This window comes from Sebastes umbrosus, chromosome 3 (assembly GCF_015220745.1).
Source record: "Sebastes umbrosus isolate fSebUmb1 chromosome 3, fSebUmb1.pri, whole genome shotgun sequence".
In the NCBI taxonomy this organism is placed as follows: domain Eukaryota; kingdom Metazoa; phylum Chordata; class Actinopteri; order Perciformes; family Sebastidae; genus Sebastes; species Sebastes umbrosus.
In genome coordinates, this window is record NC_051271.1 from 25,248,702 (window position 1) to 25,270,386 (window position 21,685).

A 21,685-nucleotide genomic window follows, 5' to 3' on the forward strand; every position below is an offset into this window, starting at 1 on the left:
CTAGTGTCTTTAGACCGCGGCAGGCAGCTGTTTTCAGCTCTAAGCTCTAAAAGCTCACTGTGCACTACCTGCTCTGCACTAAACGGCAGACAGACACATTATGCGACTATAGCAGGTGAATATAATGAACATAATTAGCCGCTAAAAAGACAGATATTCCACAGGAGTTGGCAATAGAGATGCACCGATACCTATACTGGATCGGATATCGGGCCGATACCGACTCAAATTGCTGGATCAGGTATCAGTGACAATGTGGCCGATCTATGCAATTCAATTTTATGTTTATATACCATGTACATTATAAACTGTAATTTTAATTCCTGTTTAAGTTTTGACCAGTTTGTTGCTGCATTAAAAAGGTTTACACCTGAATTGTAATTCCTGTTAACTTTGATTTTTTTTTACTAAGTTGCTGGTGTACGATTTATTATTTTAATAATAAATAACAATTAAATACATTTTTATATATGTATTTAATGGTCACATTTTATTTTACAAAGTTAAGAAAGCAAAGTCAGGCCTGATGTTGCCTTACACATAAGAGAATGATCTCAGTCACTTCCACCACACAGTGAGACATCGGGTATCGGGACTGAAAAAGTGCATCCCTAGTTGGTAACTTGGTAGAGACCAAAAACAGAGCTAAAACAGAGTGAATATTGGACTTACATTTGCCATGCAGCCAGAAACTGTTGGTCTGTAACTGCTGGATGTGTAAAGAAGTATCTGCTTTGTAACAAATTCACCATATCAACTTAAAAGGTGATGATATGTCAATGTTGTGTTCACAACTTGTTTCCGCAGCCCCCAAGTGGCCAAATAAAAGACGTAAGCAACACGTCATCAATGGAAAACCAACTTTACTTCATCCATTTTCTGTAACCACATATACTATTCAGGGTCTCGAGGGGGGCTGGAGCCGATCCCAGCTCATCTCACATAGCCAGCCCTATCTCCACAGTGCTAAAGAAAGGTCTGGCTCCACACATTATCAATATGGTGTTAGTGGAAAATACGCTGTGGCTTGTTTGTATTTTTTAAACTAATCACAATCGTGTAGGGCAGCGGTACCCTTGTAAAATAGATAGCACAGATGGTGGAAGGGGAGCAGGATGCAGCGTGCGATACGCAGCTTATACCCACAGTCTACATCTGGTGGGTCAGACGAGGTTAGTGAGAGGCGGGGTAAACCGTGGACGGCTCGCCAGGCAATCACAGGTCATAGAGACAGACAACCACGCTCACACGCTGGACTGTAGGAGGAAGCCAGAGAAGCCGGAGAAAACCCTCGCTTACATGGGGAGAACTTGCAAACTCCACACAGAAGCGCCCCAGCCGACCAGCAGGTTCGAACCCAGAACCCTCTTGCTGTGAGGCAACATTGCTAACCACTGCACCACCGTGCTGCTCCAACTTCACTTCCCAAGAGTAATTATTCTTACTATAATCATTACCTGTTTTTATTTGCAGCAGAAAATCTTGGAAATGCCACGTAAATACACGCTGACAATGTCCTGACCACGGCTACATATATTGTTTTTACTGCAGTTTGAAGCTGTTTGCATTCACTGGGAGCCACACAGTAAGCAAACACAATACAAAAAGCAAACAATGTACAGTATATTGTACATACTCAGTATGAAAAAAAAGTAGCAGACTGGTATTCTTTAGGGACAACTGAACATGAAGCAACTACGAGGAAACAAAATCTGTATGCTGCTTCTGGTGTATGCTGAGGAAACTGACACAAACTGAGACCCATTAGTCAGTCCTTCACATTTCTGAATGTATTAATATCAAAATGTCAAACACTTATGTCTCAAAAGTCAAGAAATTATGCAAAATTTGGGCAGTTTAGGAGTGAAGACGGGTCGGTTTGATACTTAAGATGAGTTGTATAGGTCTGGGGAGAACAGTTCTCAGTTATCCTGCGTCTTACATCACAAAGAAAGTGCATGCAGTGTCATGTTACCCGGCAGGAACCATTTACTTGCTGTCACAATAAAGCTCATACAGAGAGCAGTTTGTACACAGACCCTTTTAAATAACAATCAAAGACACTGACTTCTGCACACTGTGTCACAAGTACTTTCATGCTTCTTGTTACTGCGATGCAGAGTTCATTCACTGTCATAGTTGTTGGGAACTCTTTTGCTCTACTACATTGGTTTTTGCACAGCTATTGTGCAGGAGACAGATTCAGCATCTGTCATTGTGGACTTTGTCAAAGCCAAGGCTGCGGCTTTGAGGTTGAGTCAATGTGCAGATAAATAGAGGCTAGTTCTGGTTGACAGTTCTATGAAAGAAGTATAACAAGTAGTATTCATTTCACCTAACATTGATGATATGATCGCAGCGATAAATGGGTGATTGTGTGTGTGTGTGTGTGTGTGTGTGTCATGTCTCTCTGCCTGCCTGTTTCTCAGTCTCTATATCCAAAACATTACTGGTTGTTGCAGCTCGTGCAGCGCTTCGAACTTCTATCCACTGTAAGATGTTGTGCATCAAAACCATGTAGTTCATTCGGACACTTAATGTATACTTGGACATCAGTTAGCCCTGATCGAGGACCGCATGTTGGAGAATGTTGTAAATAGGGAAAATGCATCTTAATGTAAGGTGTGAATGAACATAGAACATAATGTAATCAGAGTGCAATCGGATGCAATCTTAAGGCTGGCCCACGCTATAAGATTTTTCAGAACTTAACAGATGTTGAAAATGTGAGAGACCCCTCACATAACGACATGACGTTATGATTAGGGCAGTCAGTCGATTAAAATATTTAATCACGATTAATTGCATGATTGTCCATGATTAATCGCAAACTAATCACACATTTTTTATCTGTTCAAAATGTACCTTGAAGGGTGATTTGTCAAGTATTTAATACTCTTATCAACATGGGAGTGAGCAAATATGCTTTCTTTATGTAAATGTATGTAAATATTTATTATTGGATATCAATTAACAACACAAAACAATGTCAAATATTGTCCAGAAACCCTCACAGGTACTGCATTTAGCATAAAACATGTTAAAATCATAACATGGCAAACTGCAGCCCAACAGACAACAACAGCTGTCAGAGTGTCAGTGTGCTGACTTGACTATGACTTGACCCAAACTGCATGTGATTATCATAAAGTGGGCTAGTCTGTAAAGGGGAGACTCATGGTTAAACATAAAACACATTTTCATCACATATCTAGAGGTCAGAGGTCAAGGGACCCCTTTAAATATGGCCATGCCAGTTTTTCCTCACCAAAATGTAGTGTAAGTGTGGAGCGTTATTTAACCTCCTTAGCGATAAACGTAGTATGACATGGTTGGTACCAATGGATTCCTTAGGTTTTCTAGTTTCATATGATATATCTTCTTCTTATGATATATATCTCTTCACTCTAGCTTTAAAACGGAGCTCGCTACAACCTCCGAATGATTGATTGCATTAATGCGTTAAAGAAATTAGTGGCGTTAAAACAAATTTGCGTTAACGTGTTATTATCGCGTTAACTTTGACAGCCCTAGTTATGATAAATGTGAAAGTTATGTTCCTGTAGTGTGTGGTGAGCAACGATTTAGCCAAAACAGCACAGCACACACTAACAAGAGACCCGACTCTGGGATTGCTGATGATTGTCGGGAGGGGGGGGAATCGGGGTCAAAATCGTCTTGATTCTTGTGTGGTGTGTGCCCGGCATCACCCAGTGAAAAAGCAATCTGTACAATTTGGACACAACCTGCCTAACAAGTTGAAAGGTCGCCCAGCTCTGCCTCTTGTTGCATCTCAAGCAAGCACGTATTCAAGAAATGCATCCAAGAAATACATCCATGGACAAAGAACTACGGACGACCCTGAGCTCAGTAAGGGAAAAGTAGAGCCCATGCAGCTGGGACGTGCTTGTTGATAAGTCTCTGCTTACTCAATTTGCATATCAATTCCTAATATGCTCTCATGATGTGGACTGAATCGAGATAACGAGAAAGCTTATTAATAACAGGTGTAAATGCAAAGGCTTGCGATCAGATGTCATTATCTAGATAACCAATCCAGATACACATCACATGTCAATACCAGGTGTAAATAGGGCATTAATATGAATATGAATTTAACTCTAAACAGACCAACAAAACAAAATCAACAACAAAATTTCAACAGCTTCATTACCAGCTGTTGTATAAAAGTAATAACGCTGCTGCAGCTTCCAATGGCGTCATGTCCACATGTAAACACCTAAGTCCGACAAGTCTGAGTGCAAGCACAATGTGGTGTGAACCACTTAAAACTGAGTCATATCCTGAATGTGACTTACGGACTTAACCGGGTGCTTCCAAGATGTTTGTGTTTGCCGAAGCTGTTTGCTCACCCTCACTGACAGATGAGCATGGCAACTGTGTTTGCACATATTAGCATAAAAACAAAAGTGTCCCCCATTCCAAGTTCGTGAAGAGGGACACTTGAAGTTGAATCACTTGTCTGTGTTTGATAAATTTGGGGTTTTGTTTGTTGAACATGTTTGTTTTGAGGTGGCTAGCTGCCTCCGTGTATAAAAGAAACAATGCTGAATTTCCTTGAAAAATTGGGGCAACAGCTGAAGAGTTTCTCAACTAGGGGTGTGAGAAAATATTGATACACTTGAATATCGCGATATTATGTTTTGTGATACTGTTTCGATTCTCAAAACGTCTAATTAATATTTTACACGCAAAGATTTGTGGCAGACGGTTGTTCATTTGTGTTGTGTTTTGATGTTGGATGTTACGTTATAAGTGCAAATAGAGAAAAAGTTAACTTTTTTTCACTCAGATTTTATGCATATGGTGTATTCTTTATAATATGAAAGTTTTCATAAAATTCGATTTAAAAAATCGCAATAACTCGCAATAAATCACAATATACTGAAACGTAACTCTTTCTGAAACGCCTATATACAGCCCTATTCTCAACCTTGGGGTCTCGACCCAGTGTTGGTCTCTTGATGAGTTTGTGGTAAATGACTTGGTTTGAAATATATCATAATTTCTCTAAATTCAATTTGCTGTTTCCTTATGAAAACAGAACCAACCATACTCAAATTCACATGATAAAAATGTGAGAATTTGGGGACCTAAGAAAGGGTTCACACGCCAGAAAAGAATAGGAAACCTCCAATAAAGTCTTCTATCGTGTTCAGTGGCCCTAATCTGTTGGTTTGAGTTGGATTACAGCCACAACAAGAGAACATTCAACACTGTTTAACATTGATTTCCACCTAACTCTTCCACAACAGCACATTCCTGTTTATTGTCTCTGGTCAGTTTAATACCTTCTGACATCGAAGAAGGATCATTATTGTCTGAGTGTTTACATTCATGAAGCAGGACAGCCCTGTGACAGCTTAGAGCAAATATTGATTGTGGGCCGTATGGTGGCTTTTAATTCCAGCTGATGACCTTTGTCACCTGCAACCCTACTGTTCTTACATCCTGTCTGTGAAGCAGCCAATCAGGACAGACGTGTGAAACAACTAAACATCTGGTCTTCACAACTCTAAAACGAAACAGTATACTTCGTCATGCTGTTAAAATGATTATTTATTGGGCACTGCAAACACAGTAAGTACTGTACTTAAGTACAATTTTGAGGTACTTTCCATACTTTATTTCCATTTTCTGCTACTTTATACTTTGTTGTTAGTTTGCAGATTTTATGCAAAACATATGATGAACTTAACTATGATGTTATATTGTAGATTAAACTACCCAACAGTGTATCTGCGTCTTTGAGTCCCTGAAAAGCGCTATATAAGTCGAATTTATTACTATTGTATCAAGTAGATAAAATTAGCTCCACCTTGACCAGCTACTAGAGTAAAATGCTACTTATGGCACATTTGTCATATTGTTCAGTCGGTAATTATGAGCTGCCGAGTTGTAAAAACCGTTCACATTAGCTTCCGACTTGTAATTCTGAGTCAGAGACGTTGGGAATATCTGGCAGCGATGATCACCTCCCACTTTGTAAAGAACTATATGAAGTGTCAACAAACTGATGGCCAGTTGCTTCTACTGTATATAAAATTCAATTTTAATATTTATAAAAATCGATTCAGCTGATTTGAAAAACGCCTGTACTTTGTTTTTTCGTACCTGGTTTCACTTGTTAATGAAAGTAGCGAAGCAATTTAGGCTCTTTAAATAATGTGACTACAGCAGTTTTTCATGTTCTTCCCATTCTGCTGACATGGCATTAATGCTGATACATTAGTATTAACAATTCAATAATATCATATATATTAATATAACACTCACAGGGACAATTTGTCTGCATAATGAGCATGTTTACTTTTGATATTTTAAGTAGATTTTGCTTGTAATACTTTCTTTATTCTATCATTAATAATAATGTTAAGATTTTGAATGCTTGAATTTCAATGAGCTAAACACAGTCAAATAAATGTAAGTGTAATTGATTTGTTATTTCCCATTCTGCTGGATGTTGGAGATCCCAAGCTTGAGGAAAACACACCTAAGAAGACAATTAACGTAACACACTCTTATAGAGTGATGGATGGATCCGAAGAGGGAATGTAAATCTTGCATTTGTTGGTGCATCTGTTAGCACAATGGGCAAAAATAAAAAACAGAAAGAACCTGAAATAATAATACCAGAAATCTCCAGTGTCAGTCCTTCTACCTGAAGAAAGTTTGAAAAGCAGATCTACAGAATATGAACTTTCATCATGCAGCCTACATGCAGACGCTTTCTATCCATGTTACTTGAGCTTCTCAGTGGAAGCGATTGTGTGTAGGTGCTGTCATCTGTACCAGACTGTGTGCCAGGAGTCGGCTTTCTTTCAGCAAAGCTACTAACTGGATAATTAAGGGTGCTCTATACACTCCAATTAGCAGGCGATGGGAAAAGGGAGGAGGGATCGCTCGGCTGTATCCGAGGAAAGCAGCGTAAAACCGGCTGATACACATCAAATCACAGCAAAAGGCTAATGTGTGCGAGGTGAGGGCACCATACATTACAGCCTGCAGGAGGAAATGAGGCAGGTTTCTAAATAAATACTGCCAAGGTTGCTGCTGCACTGTGGCGCATCACTGCCAAACCCATAATCTCATACTGTTTATTTTCCCAAGTCTCCCTCTCTCTCTCTCTCTCTCTCTCTCTCTTTCTCTCTCTCTCTGTCTGTGTCTTTCTCTTCATGCTTTAAAGGCCTCAGAGGAATGCTGTTTACCATAACAGCCTGTGTGAGCCCATCAGAAACACCTCCAGGAGACACAGTCGAGCTCCTCCCTTTTCCTGGTCAGTTTTTTTTTTTTTTTTTTTTTCATAATTCCACTGAGAAACAACTGTGACTCTGTTTTCTTTGCTTGCATACAGAAATCTATACAACCTGCAAGTGTCTGGGGCCTCGAAACATTTTCCAACAGGGAAATATACAGCATGCATTAGAGAGAAAAAAACAGAACAGGTGGAGATCTGGGGAAGCCAGCTAACCCCACCATTTCAAGCATATATTTTTCACCTAATATTATATATATTTTTTTGTCACATTAGCTGTTAAATTGCAGGATTTTTATAAATGTTTCACAAGAAGAGAAAAGTAGACTGGGTGTATCACCGCTCCTGGTATCTTCACTGTCTCTCTCCTGACAGATGTGAGCTCAGTGCTCGGATCAAATTGAGACAGATGAATCAATGGATTCACACCATCACCCCTCAAACACCCATGTCTTATGACTTCACTCCTCTGTGATTCTATTTCCATCGACTAAATGCGGGCTACGTTTAAATCTGGGGTCGTGGTTATTAATTACTCCTCCGAGTTCAGTTGAAAGCCCAGGGAAACGGGGGGAGGAGTAGACGCACGGGGAGCGACGCCGGAGCACGCAGGCAGGAACAAAGGCCTGCCACGAGGGTTCATGCCTCCCACTGCTAGAGACCCACATACTGCCGTTGCTCTGCAGACGGAGGTTAGGACCACCTAGGCAGATTTCCCCTGGGGGCTATTATCGCCCGGAAGATAAAATGATTTTCAGACAGAGGAGCTTCCACACGCACACACACACACACACACACACACACACACACACACATACAGATGCACAGAATCTGATACTGATGAAAATAACGCTTCAAGGATGGTTCCCTTTTTTGTAATGTAACTGTCAATCGTGTCTAAGAACAAAAGTTCTGATTCATCATTATTTTGGGGCAAAGTCAAGACAAATTTATTCCTAAATTCCTCTCTGTTTGCCAAATGTGCTTTTGTGATGTCAAAAGGACATATGTGCCTTTTATCGTAGTGTGAACGGGGAACTACAAAATGATCAAGACAAGACAGAAGAAAACGAAACATAGAATGAAAGATTATCATTTTTTGAAAATCGGTTTAAGGAGCAAAGACAATATAAGACGCACCTTCCAAAGTAAGAGTTTATCAGCAGGAAAGGTGGAAAAAGGCCAAGCTAACAACTAGTGGGCATGAAAGCAAGACAGGCCACGCTACATACAGGAGAAATTTTCATCCACAGTTGACTATCGAAACATTAAGTTTGTTTTTATGCATACAAGTACTCTGATTACGAAATATTTTGATATTGTTACGATTAAGTCTCTGTACAGAAGGACTAATGACAATACGAACGGGTGCAACGGATCACAAAACTCACGGTTCGGATCATATCATTGTTTGGGGTCACAGATCGGATCAGCAGAAGATATTAAAGGGAGAAAATATAACTTTTAGAGATGCCCCGATCACGTTTTCTTGCCGCATATACAGATTGCTGATCGTCGATGAGCCATATCGGCAATACAGATCGGTTTTGTTGTTTATAAATTTAAATGTTATCCTTTTACTTTGTTATAGTCATCTATAGTGGTTATTTGCATAAACACACAAATGATTAGGAAATAAAATGATTGAGCATTAGCAGTTCTAATGATGTATTATAAGCTGCTTAATGTTAGGAAGGTAAACAGGCCATTATTCCATCTCTATTCTCTATTTTATATTGCTGTGAAATCATCTCCTTCTAACAACTGGATTTATTCAAGTTTCACGGCAAAAACTACATTTTACAAAATTACTTTTGAACACAAAGATAACGTTAGAATTTACCTTTTGCCAATTCTCATTTTTACTGAATAGATCCTGAATGCATGTTACGCCACTAAACAACACTGTTATAAAGACCCAAATGGATTCATAACAATCGATCTGTAAAGAAATTAAACGAGATGCTTTGTATCTCTGTTTTCAAATGGTAAATGGACTTGCATTTATATAGTGCTTTTCTAGTCGTCCGACCACTCAAAGCGCTTTACACTACATGTCAGCATTCACCCATTCACACACACATTCATACACTGATGGCAGAGGCTGCCATGCAAGGTGCCAACTTTGCCAATCATCTCATCTAAATACTCAATTTGGGGTTAAGTATCTTGCTCAAGGACACTTCGACATGTGACCGGAGGATGAACCACCGACCTTTCGATTGGTGGACGACCTGCTCTACCCTCTGAGCCACAGCCGCCTTCAAGTCACATGAGCAGTTTGAACATGTTTGCAAAGCCCCCGAGTCAGCAAGTGTGTTAACTGGTGCTTACTTACTCTGACTCATGACTTCACCTTGATTAAAGTAAGTGGTGTAGAGCACATTTAGTGTTTTATTTCTTGATTAAAGACAGACGAAGATGAAGAAAGATATAAAGTCTTCACACCCAAGATGTGAGAAATTACAGCTCAGAGGTGTGTTGGCAGACGAGACTGTTTAGTCTTTACGACTCTACATCTAAACCCAACTAGCCAATCACCATATACTTCTTTCACACTTACTTCTGTCGACCAGGTTGGTGTGTCATCACGCCCACGATGATTGACAGCCATTGAGAGAGCGATGGTTTGACAGCTGTTGAATGAAGAAGAGGAAGTTTTAGGCCCAAACTCTTTTGAATCAGGTCACCAAAAACAAGACTTGAACCCTGTAACGAGTTCATCATCCTAAGAGTCAATGATGTATGTAAATTCATCATTTGTGCATCATCTGTTAATGAACCAAATGTCACTTCTAAACTAAGTCAGGTCTAAACAGATATTTACAAATGATTGTAAAACATTTAGCGTGGTTAAGTCTTTGCTTCTTCTCTGTCCCATCTATTGCCAGCTCTCAATACCTTCACCAAAGTGCAGCCTTTAGCAGCCTATAGGCCTGTGTCACACAGCTCACCTGGAGGGGCTGTATGACTTAGAAATGTGTCAGTGTAGCTGTCAGTTTGTTTACTCCTAAACCTGTCTGAAAGTAGAAGCAATGCAGGGATTGTTTATTCCTCCGTGACATAATGTCATTTTAACTGATATGTTGTATAAAATTATTAAAGCTAGGGTGGGTAATGTATTTTAGAAACTTTTTTTGTTATATTTGTTGAAATTCTCATTACATTCCGACAGCAATCAATAAATCAAATGCTCTGACAAAAAAAATAAATGAAAGAAATCCGGTATCTGTGGCTGTCGCAGGATTGTAATAAGCCCGTCCAATCATTTCATTCGGCCAGTGCACTCATTGCATGTCATCGGTGTCTTCCACAAGTTGCTACTGTAGCTTGACAGCTGTGAGTACTAACAATAGTCATGTTTGTTGTTTACGTTCATAATGATAATTTGGGGGGAGTGGCTTTGCAGGGAGGCCCATGAAGCAACGGGCTGTCAGTGTTGCCGATTTGGCGACTTTCTCTCTAGATTTAGCAACTTTTTTGGAGCTAGTGCTGCTAGCTACTTTCATTGGAGAAGAGTTGGCAACACTGGGCTAGGTTTTTTGGTTGAATGATTTCAGAATATATCTTAATCGTGCTGGTTTCTCCAATATTCCCCCAGCTTTAAGCGATTTGTTGATTAGTCCAGTTCCATTCCATGGACTTTTTTCCCCCTATTTTCTTACTCCCTTGACGATTAATCGAGAAAATAACCTGCAAATTAATTGATGATAAAAATCATTGTTATAGTTGCAGTTTGAATGATAATGATACGATTGACAATTAATGGAAAAGGTGAAACCACTTTCTAATAAGACACAGTTTAAAAAGGATTTTCAGATGTAACCACTGGCTTTATTAATAGTTACTGTAATAAATCAGTCACTAAATCTTAATAGATCAGTTATGAGCCATTAATAAGAACAACTTTTGAGTTGTTAAAAACCTTTTTGACCATCCAACCGCGTATTTTCAGCTGCAGGACCTGCAATCTGGACCAAAATCCATTTAACGTATCAACACTTTAAAACTGCAGGCATGATGGATTCAGACCCTTTATCAATGACCTAATAACATTTACAACTGCAGACTTGATTTCTAATGAGAAAGTGAGATTTATAGCCGCATTATTACCAAATAGAAAGAATTAATCCCAGAAAGTTGGAGCTTTCACAACCTGGCAACACAAAATGTGTTCTTCTTCTTATAACGGATCTAAAGCATTACAAAATGATTTATTAACCATTAATAAATCCATTAGATACAACGTGCAAGTCCTTAAGGTACCAAAAAGGCTAAGTGTACCTGACCTTATCGTACACCTTTTTTTTCTTCATTCTCTTGTTATTCTACTTTACACTTTTGTGTGGTTAAAGTATATAAAGTAATAGTGCAGCCTAACTGCATATTTCTCTGTAAAAGGTAACATATGGCTACTAAAAGCTGTTTTGTAAGGTTGATGAATTAATAATTAGCCTCAGTATGAGTTACAGAGGTGATGGTCCCATGTTAACTTTTTTTTCTCTCTAAACTAGATAAATGCTGATGTGAGGGGAAAATAATCCGGGGACGCTGCTTGGAGTCATAATTTCATTTCAACTCAAAGCTTATAGGCTTCAACATGAATGAACGCACAGTGTGTCTCTCTCACACACACACACACACACATGATGGGGGGCTCGTGGAATAAATGTGCCATGCGTGGCTGTGTTGTCAGCCTTGTGGGAGCTGTAGGCATGGGTGGCCAGCAGGCGGGATTTATAATGGTGATGAATCCCGGAGGTCTTAGTAATTATGGCTGTCGCTGGACGGAGAGAGGAGGGGGGACAACCCTGTGGAGGCATTTTATCTTAATCACAGCTCAGCTCCATTCAAATTAATTTGACAAGTTTCCCCAATCCTTATTAAAAGACGCATCTGACAAATGACAACCCCCCTCCTCCTCCTCCTCCTCCTCCTCCTCATCTCTCTCTCTAAACGCCTAGTCATGAAAGAAATAAAAATATTTGGTTAAAGAAAAAAAAAAAAAGAAAAAAAAGAAACCACTACAAGGTTGCAGATATAGATATATTTGTCTCTCCCTGCAGGTTGCCCTGAGCCTATCCATCCCTCCCACCTCCCGAGTGTTTCTATAGTAATTTCCAGCCAATGATCAGTAGGTGTCCACATCCCTGCTTCCTCACCTCAGCACCAATCAGCCACACACAGCGACAGGAGACACGGACCGAGCAGAGAGAGACCAAGGCAAGCAGGCAGCAGACACACACACACACAATACACCAAGAGGAAGAGGAACCCCCCCTTTCACGACGACACCTTTTGGCTTATTTATGCACTTTCCAACCTTTTTTTTTTAAACGTTGACAAGAAAAAGTCGATAAAAATGCTCCTTTTGTTTTGAGCGCTCTGAACGCACACGGAGACGCACACGGAGACGCACACTCGCCTCGCTCAGCTGCTGGCTGCGTGTCTGTCTGCGCGTCTTTTCTCGCATCTTCTTGCGTTATTATTATTATTATTATTATCCCCCCGCGTATCATCGCTACAGCAGTAATGTGCCGTTACACGGTCGCAGGCTGGTAGCATCTTGGGAGCTCTTCTTCTCAACAGGAACCTGGTAGGTGATGCTCTCCTCTCCTCTCCTCTCCTCTCCTCTCTCTCTCTCTCTCTGTGTCTGTGTCCATATTTCTGCCGTCCACTTGCATGCGTTTTTGCTGTCCCGATTTGCGTCTTGCGTGGCTGCAAAGTGAGCCCAGGCAATGTCAGATTCATTTTTTTTTTTATTTGCACTATTGCACCTCGCGGATTATCTGCGCGTGACCTTTGATCTGAATGTGTAACCACAGAGCAGCACCATGGGGGGATTTAATGGCATCGCGGTGCAGCAATGGTTCGTCATCGGACGTGGCTTTTTGTACTTTTCTTTCTTCAATCTCTCCACCTTTCTCTCTCTCTCCCTCTCCCTCCTCTCTGTGTGTCTCTCTCCAGCAAGTATTGAACATTTCTGTCTCTCTAAACTTTGTTTACAGGCTGAAAATCAATGTCCGTGACTTGATTGCCTTTGGGCTGCGTATTTCGCTCCAGGGGTGAATTGATTAAGTAATAATGACCCTGAGGAGGGATGATCATTAAGCCGAGGAGGGTTTTGTTTACTGCTGTGGGCTTGTTTTTTGGATGCCACGTCGTCGACATTGAACCCTATACAGATGTGGAATTATAAAGGACACATTTGTGTGGAAATAATAAGAATAGTTTAAAAGAAATGGATAGTTTAGTGCATGTTGGAAAGTGTATAAAGGCTTCATGTAAAAAGGGACAGATTTTTTTTTTAAGGCAAATATTTACCTGCTATAGGTTCGGGAGATGCTCTTTCAGTATAGTCAGAGGACTTTAATAATAAAAGCCACCCTTCTCCAGCTCCATGTGTGTATATTTATAATTCTTTTATTTTTTTTTCGAGACAGCTGCTGCTGGGTAGCACCATGGAAGTGATTTGAAATGCTTTAGTGTTCCAGCAATGGATCAGCTTTGGCAATTAAGAGAGAAAGCCCAGAAAAAGGTAATGGAAGTAGGGGGAGATGTGTCTAATGGGCTTTTATCTGTGGAAACCAAATCCAGACAGACTGGTAGAGAGAAAGAGAGGAAATGGAGCACCCCACCACACACACACACATACACATGTGCATTTATACACACACTTATACACACACACACACACATCCCATCCCGAGGCAGCTGACACTGTAGTTGGTCTGGTCCATGATCTGGATGTAAATCCACCGGTGGCTATCTGTGCTGTCATTGAGTAAATGCAATGAATGAATCCCAGGTGCTGTTAAGAGGCTGGACAGAGTCGTGTTTACATGGACGGGCTGACTCTACTATTTGGGTTAGATGAAAAATGTGAAAATATTAAACTGTGTTCCTCCTGGCACCCAAAGCAGATTATTTTTAAGAGCTTATATATTGCAGGCCTAAGGTAAAAAAAAAATCTTTGTGTTTGTAGCTGTCACAATCTGAATCCTGGTGGGTCTCTCCTCTAACTTTTTAAAATAGTGATATTTTGGATTGAATATTCAATTTTTATGTTTTGATGAAATGTACCCTTGTGTATTAAAATGCATTTATTCATTCTGTGAAGTAGCTGATTGGACTTTCTTCAAAAATGTGTAACAATACTTTGACAAGACATCTAAAAAAATGTTGAAAGTGTGGCATCTTTTTTTTTTTTTTTGAAGCATGCTAATTCTTTCCCCCCCATTATAATAATGACATGTTGGTCTGTCACAGCTATCGCGTTATTGTCACCGGATGAAGATCACTTCTGACTAGTTGTGATAGTTGCATTAGAAGACGCAGGGCGTAAACAATGTGCCAGGAGATTCTTCAAAATGTTCAGCTGTTATCTTAAAAGTTGAAGCGGAAAAAATGAAATGTGATTAGAATTAAAACATTTGCCTCTTTTATGTGTAACTGTTGTTGTTTGTTTTTTTTGCTTTTAGCACTGGAGAAGATAAACCAGGATGGTAACACACTGTTGGTAACCAGCTCCAGTTCCACAAAGGCCACTGTAACCTCACTCTCTTCTCCTGAACACTGACAACCGCTCCTCAGCCATGGCTAACATAAACAATGCGCTTTGCATTGAAAACGGACAGAACGCAGATGTGTCTCTCTTACAAAAGGATACTCTCGGGGATGGTGGATTAAGCCAGCTTTTGGATTATAACGCAGAAATGGAAAGGTACAGGTCTTTTGCAAACTTTTATAAAACCAATGGGGCATTTCCACAGACTGCTAAGATTGCCCGCATCACAACGCCCATTTTTCCCAGTGCTAGAATTGGCATGTCCCCTTGGAACTGCGATAACGCCATGCTCTGGGGAAGGAAATCAGCGGCAATAAACCCTAATAGGACCAGCATGCATAGAAATGACTCCCAGAGGCCGGGGAAGCCTGGCGTGCCGCCAGAGACGCTGCAAATGGCAAATAATAATTTCCTCTCTACCTTATCCCCCGAACACTGCAGACCTTTAGCAGGAGAATGCATGAACAAGCTGAAATGCGGCGCTGCTGAAGCAGAGATAATGAATCTCCAAGAACGCGTTGGAACTTTTTCCGCTATCCCGGCTTTAGGGGGCATCTCATTACCTCCCGGGGTCATCGTCATGACAGCCCTTCACTCCCCCGCAGCCTCAGCAGCCGTTACAGACAGTGCGTTTCAAATTGCCAATCTGGCAGACTGCCCACAGAATAATTCCTCGGTATCCAGTGGAAACCCAGCGAAGAAGAAAAGGAAAAGGTGTGGGGTCTGTGCACCCTGCAGGCGGCTAATCAACTGTGGTGTCTGCAGCAGTTGTCGGAACCGCAAAACGGGCCACCAGATCTGCAAATTTAGGAAATGCGAGGAGCTGAAGAAGAAGCCAGGCTCGTCGCTGGAGGTGAGAACCGGGGCTCTGCTTCCCCTTCTTTTGTTATTATCCCCTTGCACTCCAAAGCATTAACCTTTTCATCCAGTCACGTTCTAAGCCCTTGAAAATTGTTTCCATGCCCACCCATGCCTGAACATCCCCCCGGCTTCTCAAATCTGCCTACCCGCCTAGCCTAATTGGCAGTAATTAGGGGTGTTTGTGTGGAGCGCAAGCTGAGCTTGGCTCAGACACCCCTAATTGCTGCCAGTCAGGCTGGGCTGGAACGCATCCGAACAACCCCGAGCTTGGCTCAGCTCCAAGCAGGGCTGGGAAATGGTTTTCAGCAGAGAGCCATCCCTCTCTGCACCCGGTCATTTTAACCAATTATGGAAACCGTCTCTGGATGGGGAGAATCAATATCCCACAAAGCCTCAGCCTCCGACCACCAAGAGATGGTGAGAGTGATGGCAGGGCTGCTGATGGCGTTTCTCAAAACATACCCCAAGTTTTGTGTGAGGGGAGGGGAGTGAAACACCCACACTGATCCTCTCCCACTGATCCTGTATGAATTGATTATACATATACAGCGGGGTTGAGATGAAATCATTTTATATTATATTTGTGTCATTATGGCCAATTATGGATCAATCTGGGGCCGTGATACATATCAGGAGGGGTGCAGAGGCAGAAAAAGCACCGTCACTTAGCAAAGAGAAAAACATATTAAGCACCGCCTTAATTGACAAGTAGCAAGAGGCTTCATTAGGACACAATCAGAGGGCAGTGTTGTTTTTAAAGGTTCATTTTAATTGATTTATTTAGCAGCTGACATTTCGTTATCAAAGGCAAAGGCAGAATATGAATGTTAAGTTGCAAATGTGGTTCTCTCTTTAGCCTGAGAGTTTGAACTTGCTCACTGACTTAACATGAGCTCGTATGGATGAGTCACCAACAAATGCAACCTGAGGGCCTGATGATTTGCTCATTAATTAAGTGATTACATAGAGAGGAAAAAGAGGTTAATTATAAAATATTACCTAATCTACTCGTGGAAAAACAACACGTATGTATTCCTATGTTCATTATGAGTTTGTGTCACCAGATTCTTGTTTGAATCCATGATAACAATTTTTTAAATGTTAATTTTTGCAGATACGTCTCTAAGTTCATTTAGGTGTGATTTTCTTGTTTATTATGTAAATATCACCTGTGCCTGCTGCTTTTCAGTGATCAGGAAATGATGGAAGGATTCACAGTACATTGAGATTGTACCTGAATGCAAATATTGCAGCTTGTTCTTGACCCAGTATTGTTGACGAGCTCAGTGTGACATAAGATATTATTATTTATTCATATGATTCTCATCACTTATGTCTCATGTACTCTACAATCTAATGCTACATGGAGGATTTCTGTCAGTTCAATCCCAGTTTGACAGCATGCCATCCACAGCTAATATCCCTGATTAAAATCTTAGTAACTTTTAATGATTTTGACAGTGACAGAGTCCCAAGCATCAAACGCTTTTCTACTTTCTAACTGAAACAGAAATAAAGGGACTAAATTAGGTCTGACTTCTACCTCTTTAACCCAAAACACTGGGTCAATCATATACACTCTCTTTGTGCAGACAAGCACTGTTCAGACCTACAGGCTTTATTTTAAATTTGAATTAAGTATATACACTGCAAAAAAATCTGTATTTTGAAACAAAAAAGAATAAGACAGGTCAGTATATTAAAATCTCGAAAAATAAAACCTGATTTTAGAAACTACCTGGAACAAGGTGACTTAAGGTTTTTAAACACTGGCAGCGTTTTTCTTTTTTTTATGCTATTAATTCACACGTCAATATATTTTTTCTAACCGTTGTTTTTGTCATGAGTACTTTCATGGCATGGTCACACATGCGCAAATGCAGATAAGTGACCATCGCCTGCCGAGGCGATTTTCGAACCAAAAGTTCACCAAAGTTGAACTCTACGCAAATTCGTAGACGCAAATTTGCTTCGCAACCGGAAGCGAATGTTTTTTCACCTTTTCGCTCGCATAGAATGGGAGTGAACACACCTGTGCGAATGTTAATTTCGCACAGGTGTGACGCGAATATTACGTGCCGAAAAAGCAACAGCTTTCGCACCGCGAATAAAGGCATCAACTTATCACGTTGTGCGGAACGGGTTGAGTTGCGCCTATATTTATGAAACAACAACGCGGAGGCTCTCTAGTCCCAACCAACGCGGCAAATTGTATTATTCCTTTCAACCTTGACAAAGGCAACGCAGACCAGATCTACTTCTTTCACAATAAAAGCCCTAGATATATATAATATTCGCTGGCGAGAATTTCACATTTTTGTGTTGTTTATCCGTCTACCGGTGTGTAAAGGTCTTTACGTTGGAGGAAAATGTAGAAATAGTCATAATATTTCACTCGCTTTAAGAAAACTGGACTGTTAGGACTCGAATTAAAGACAAATTAAATGACATGATCATAAAAAGATTTTTTGCACATTTTGTGTAAAATTAAGATATTATTTCCAATTATTGCAGCCATAAAAACCATAGTGTTTTCATTTAATTTAGTAATTTGTACAGCAGCATAAATTGAGTGTTGGAACAAGCTGATACAGAGTATATGTGAGATTTTTCATACAGTGTGTCTGACGTTGGGAGGATAGTATGGGGAAACCAGGGTTTAAGAGGTTAAAAAAAGAGGTCACTGATGGGTTAAAGGTTGGACGTGTACACCATAGAAGAGGCAATCGGAAGCTTGTTTAATGTTGACTCCATATATTGTGTACTAACAGGTGTCCCCAAACAGGTGTCCAGGAAGCTGGCCTCACATTCATAATGCATGGGTTGACTCACTTTTGGAAAACATCCATTTGCGAGGACGGTTAGAATTACCCAGGGTGTGAAAACCCCTCAAACAAATCCACACTTGCTTTTAAAAGCTCCTTCTCTGAGTTCAGTAATTCATATTATGGACTTCTCCAGCAGTAATTGTTATTTTTGACTCTGCATCTGTAATTACAGGCGCACCTTCTGCTGCGGAAATGGGTCTGAGTTTAAAGGCATCTTAGAGGTGTGAAGTTCTGGTCTTGCTTTGACAAACTTTTATATGTACATTTACAGGGAGTGCTTTTTTTTCCACCTTGTTGGTGGTGCTAATGGTCGCTCACAGCTGAGTGGGATTTGACGTGTGAAGTAAGTTTAGAAGGAGAATTTACAGCCCATGCATGCAAATTCCCATGTGAACAATAACACGTATGTACACTCTCTCACTCTCTCTCACACACAAAGATGTACACAAACACACTCTTTCCACATGCTCACGAGCAAACACCAAACATGAGCCGAGTGTACATCTCGCCTTGGAAGAGACGATAAGCTACTGGCAGCCAGTTAGATTTGGCTGTCAGTGTTTTCCACATGGGAATCACCCTGAACTAATTATATCTTAAGCAGCGGTGGAAAATGCAAATCAGAATTTTACTCACACCCCTGAAATCGGAGAGCCAATTTAATCTAATACCCCCTTTAATTTAGCGCGCTAATGCAAGGCCCTAGAGAATTGCCCTGTGTCACTGCTGTGCTGTTCTGCAGCAGATTCGGCTCTTTCTCTCTCTCGCTCTGTCACTGTGCTGCTCTCAGGCTCCAGGATGGATTAGTCTGGCAGAGGAATCTCATCTAACCTAACATTTCCCGAGCAGTTACCTTTGCGTAGCTTGAGCTCCTATGGCTCAAAGGTCCTTCATTAACTTTCAAATGCAATAATACTCGTATGTGGGCAAGCTGTGTCTTCACCTCTGTTTACCTCACCTGTTTACCTCAACTTTACTCGTTTCTGCAGAGACTCATGAAAAAGGGGCCTTAGCCTTTTTCCAAAATGTTGTAAAGGAAAAAGTTACGATTGCCAGCTTGTGCTGCTCAACAGATTGATTAACATTGTGGCACTAAAATTCAAATGGTATGAGGGAATCCCAGCCAATTCGCAGGAAAAGGCGTATGAATGACACGATTATGCGCAAAGCATTTAGTGTGCAATGAGAGCTTTCTTGCTTTCGGTGTGTCATTTATACGCCATGTAGTCTGTACCTGTACTGAGGGTGTAAATATGCATTGGTCATAGTTGGTGATGTAGAATAAAAAGCGAGAAAGGCCGTTTATGGTGGGCGGGAGGGGAGGTGGAAGGGTCCAACAGACACAGAACCGGTGTTTTGTTTTGTAAGTTATGTTATTGACGTTTTGTCACGTGTTTTTAGTGACGTTTGTGAAATGTTTTTCATATTTATGTTACATAGTTTCTGTACGTATTTTACTTATTTTAAGCCCAACCATGACGTTTTTCCTAAACCTAATTATATGGTTTTATTGCGTAAACTGCAGACGTTACCGTAGTTTTGTTGCATGGCATACAAATGACAAAAAATGCGTCCTCACGACACGCAGAATGTCTCTGTAATGTTGTGCTATTTATACTCCTTCCTGTGAAACCGGGTTATTGTATGTTTCGTAATCTTTTTGGCTCGAGACCTCTTAAAATGATGCAGTGATTAGTTCTGACCCCTCATCATAGTCATGGCCTTGGTGTGAACATGATTTTCCTTCTCAGATTGTTCCATTTGAAGGATTTTTATATGCCTGGAGCGCTGAAGGTATTTCAAAATAGTTAGAAAAATTGAAGATAATTTGGTGTTAATTATCTTGTGACCTTTCAGATTTATCTTGAGACCCCTTAGGGTGTTCTAAGGTACTTGGTATTCAGCATCCAACAAGTGGCTCAATGGTAACACCCTGCTGCTCTTAAAATAATCTAATAATCTCTGAAAGCAAAACATGTTATCACTGCAGCTCCACAGTGAGGTTAACGATGGCCTTTTAGGTGTTTTCAAAGTTTATGACACAAGTTTAATTTAATTTCGCAGCCCATGCTTCTGAAAGTAGCTGTACTAACTGCAATGTAAACACATCTGCATAAAAATGCTATGCTTAGAGTAAGTGACGTAGAATAAAAAGCGAGAAAGACCTCTTATGGCGGACGGGAGGGGAGGTGGAAGGGTCAACCAAACAGACGACTTTTAACCAGGGGACCGGCGTTTGAGACCAGTGTTTTGTTTTGTAAGTGACGTTAGTGAAGTTTGTCATGTGTTTTTGAGTGATATTTGTGACGTGTTTTCCGTACTTATGTTACGTTGTTTTCGTAACTATTTTACTTAGTTTACGTACTTATTTTAAGCCCAACCATAACGTTTTTCCTTGACATGGGTTTGTTACCTAAACCTTACTGCGGACATTACTGTAGTTTTGTTGCGTGGCGTAAAAATGACATGCAAAAAGCGTAAATGTCCTTTCAACATTGTGCTATTTATAGATCAGGTTGAATTTTTGGCAGGCTTTATTGCAATTGAATTTATTAAAATAATAATTGAGTTAAGCTAATGTAGGGATTCCTTTATAAATAGTTTTAAGTGTGAACTGTATACATCTCAAGTTTTCAAATATTCTTTGAGGTTGTCACTCTAACGTCATAATAATCTCTATTAAGAAATATACACATACACATTTCCTACAGTTTATAATTTACCAGTTAATGTTGTGACAAAAAACAATACTACATGAAATAGAGTAATAAGCTTCATAGCTAGTATAGGCTTTATAAACGAGTAAAAGACCTTTCAGAAGTTGAGATCAGTACAATGTAAAAGTCTGTTTTCACTGCGTTGTGCAGTCAGACACTTCATTTAATCAATACAACAAAAACTAAAGTCTGACCGGTGTAGTGAAATCTAACAGGAAACTTTCAACCACATCCAACCAGACTTTGAAAACATTTCCAACATGTGGATTTCAGGTGTACGCTCTGCTCTGCCTGTATAATTAATGTTTGTCTCAAGGTTTTGCTTGTGAATGACTCAATAATGCAGACCTTCCATCAGGAGCTTGATGCCTACAGATAGATGTCTAAAACAACATCCTCCTTAACTATACAATTTGATAGAAACATAATCATAAAT

The 21,685-nt window shown here is 40.3% G+C and overlaps 2 protein-coding genes across 2 annotated transcripts in view; one reads left to right on the top strand and one right to left on the bottom strand.

Annotated features, from left to right (window-relative positions):
* Positions 1–21,685, bottom strand: part of tet2 (tet methylcytosine dioxygenase 2) — a 191,137-nt gene that overhangs the window by 48,273 nt on the left and 121,179 nt on the right. The window contains exon 4 of the mRNA XM_037760876.1: positions 9,840–9,912. The gene's annotated coding sequence lies outside the window, so the exon portion shown is untranslated. The remainder of the gene's footprint in view (positions 1–9,839; positions 9,913–21,685) is intronic.
* cxxc4 (CXXC finger 4) overlaps positions 11,948–21,685 on the top strand; it is a 34,098-nt gene continuing 24,360 nt past the window's right edge. Inside the window, exons 1-2 of the mRNA XM_037760902.1 lie at positions 11,948–12,872; positions 14,758–15,696. Of these exons, the coding sequence (XP_037616830.1) occupies positions 14,872–15,696 (825 nt within the window). The 5' untranslated portion in view covers positions 11,948–12,872; positions 14,758–14,871. The remainder of the gene's footprint in view (positions 12,873–14,757; positions 15,697–21,685) is intronic.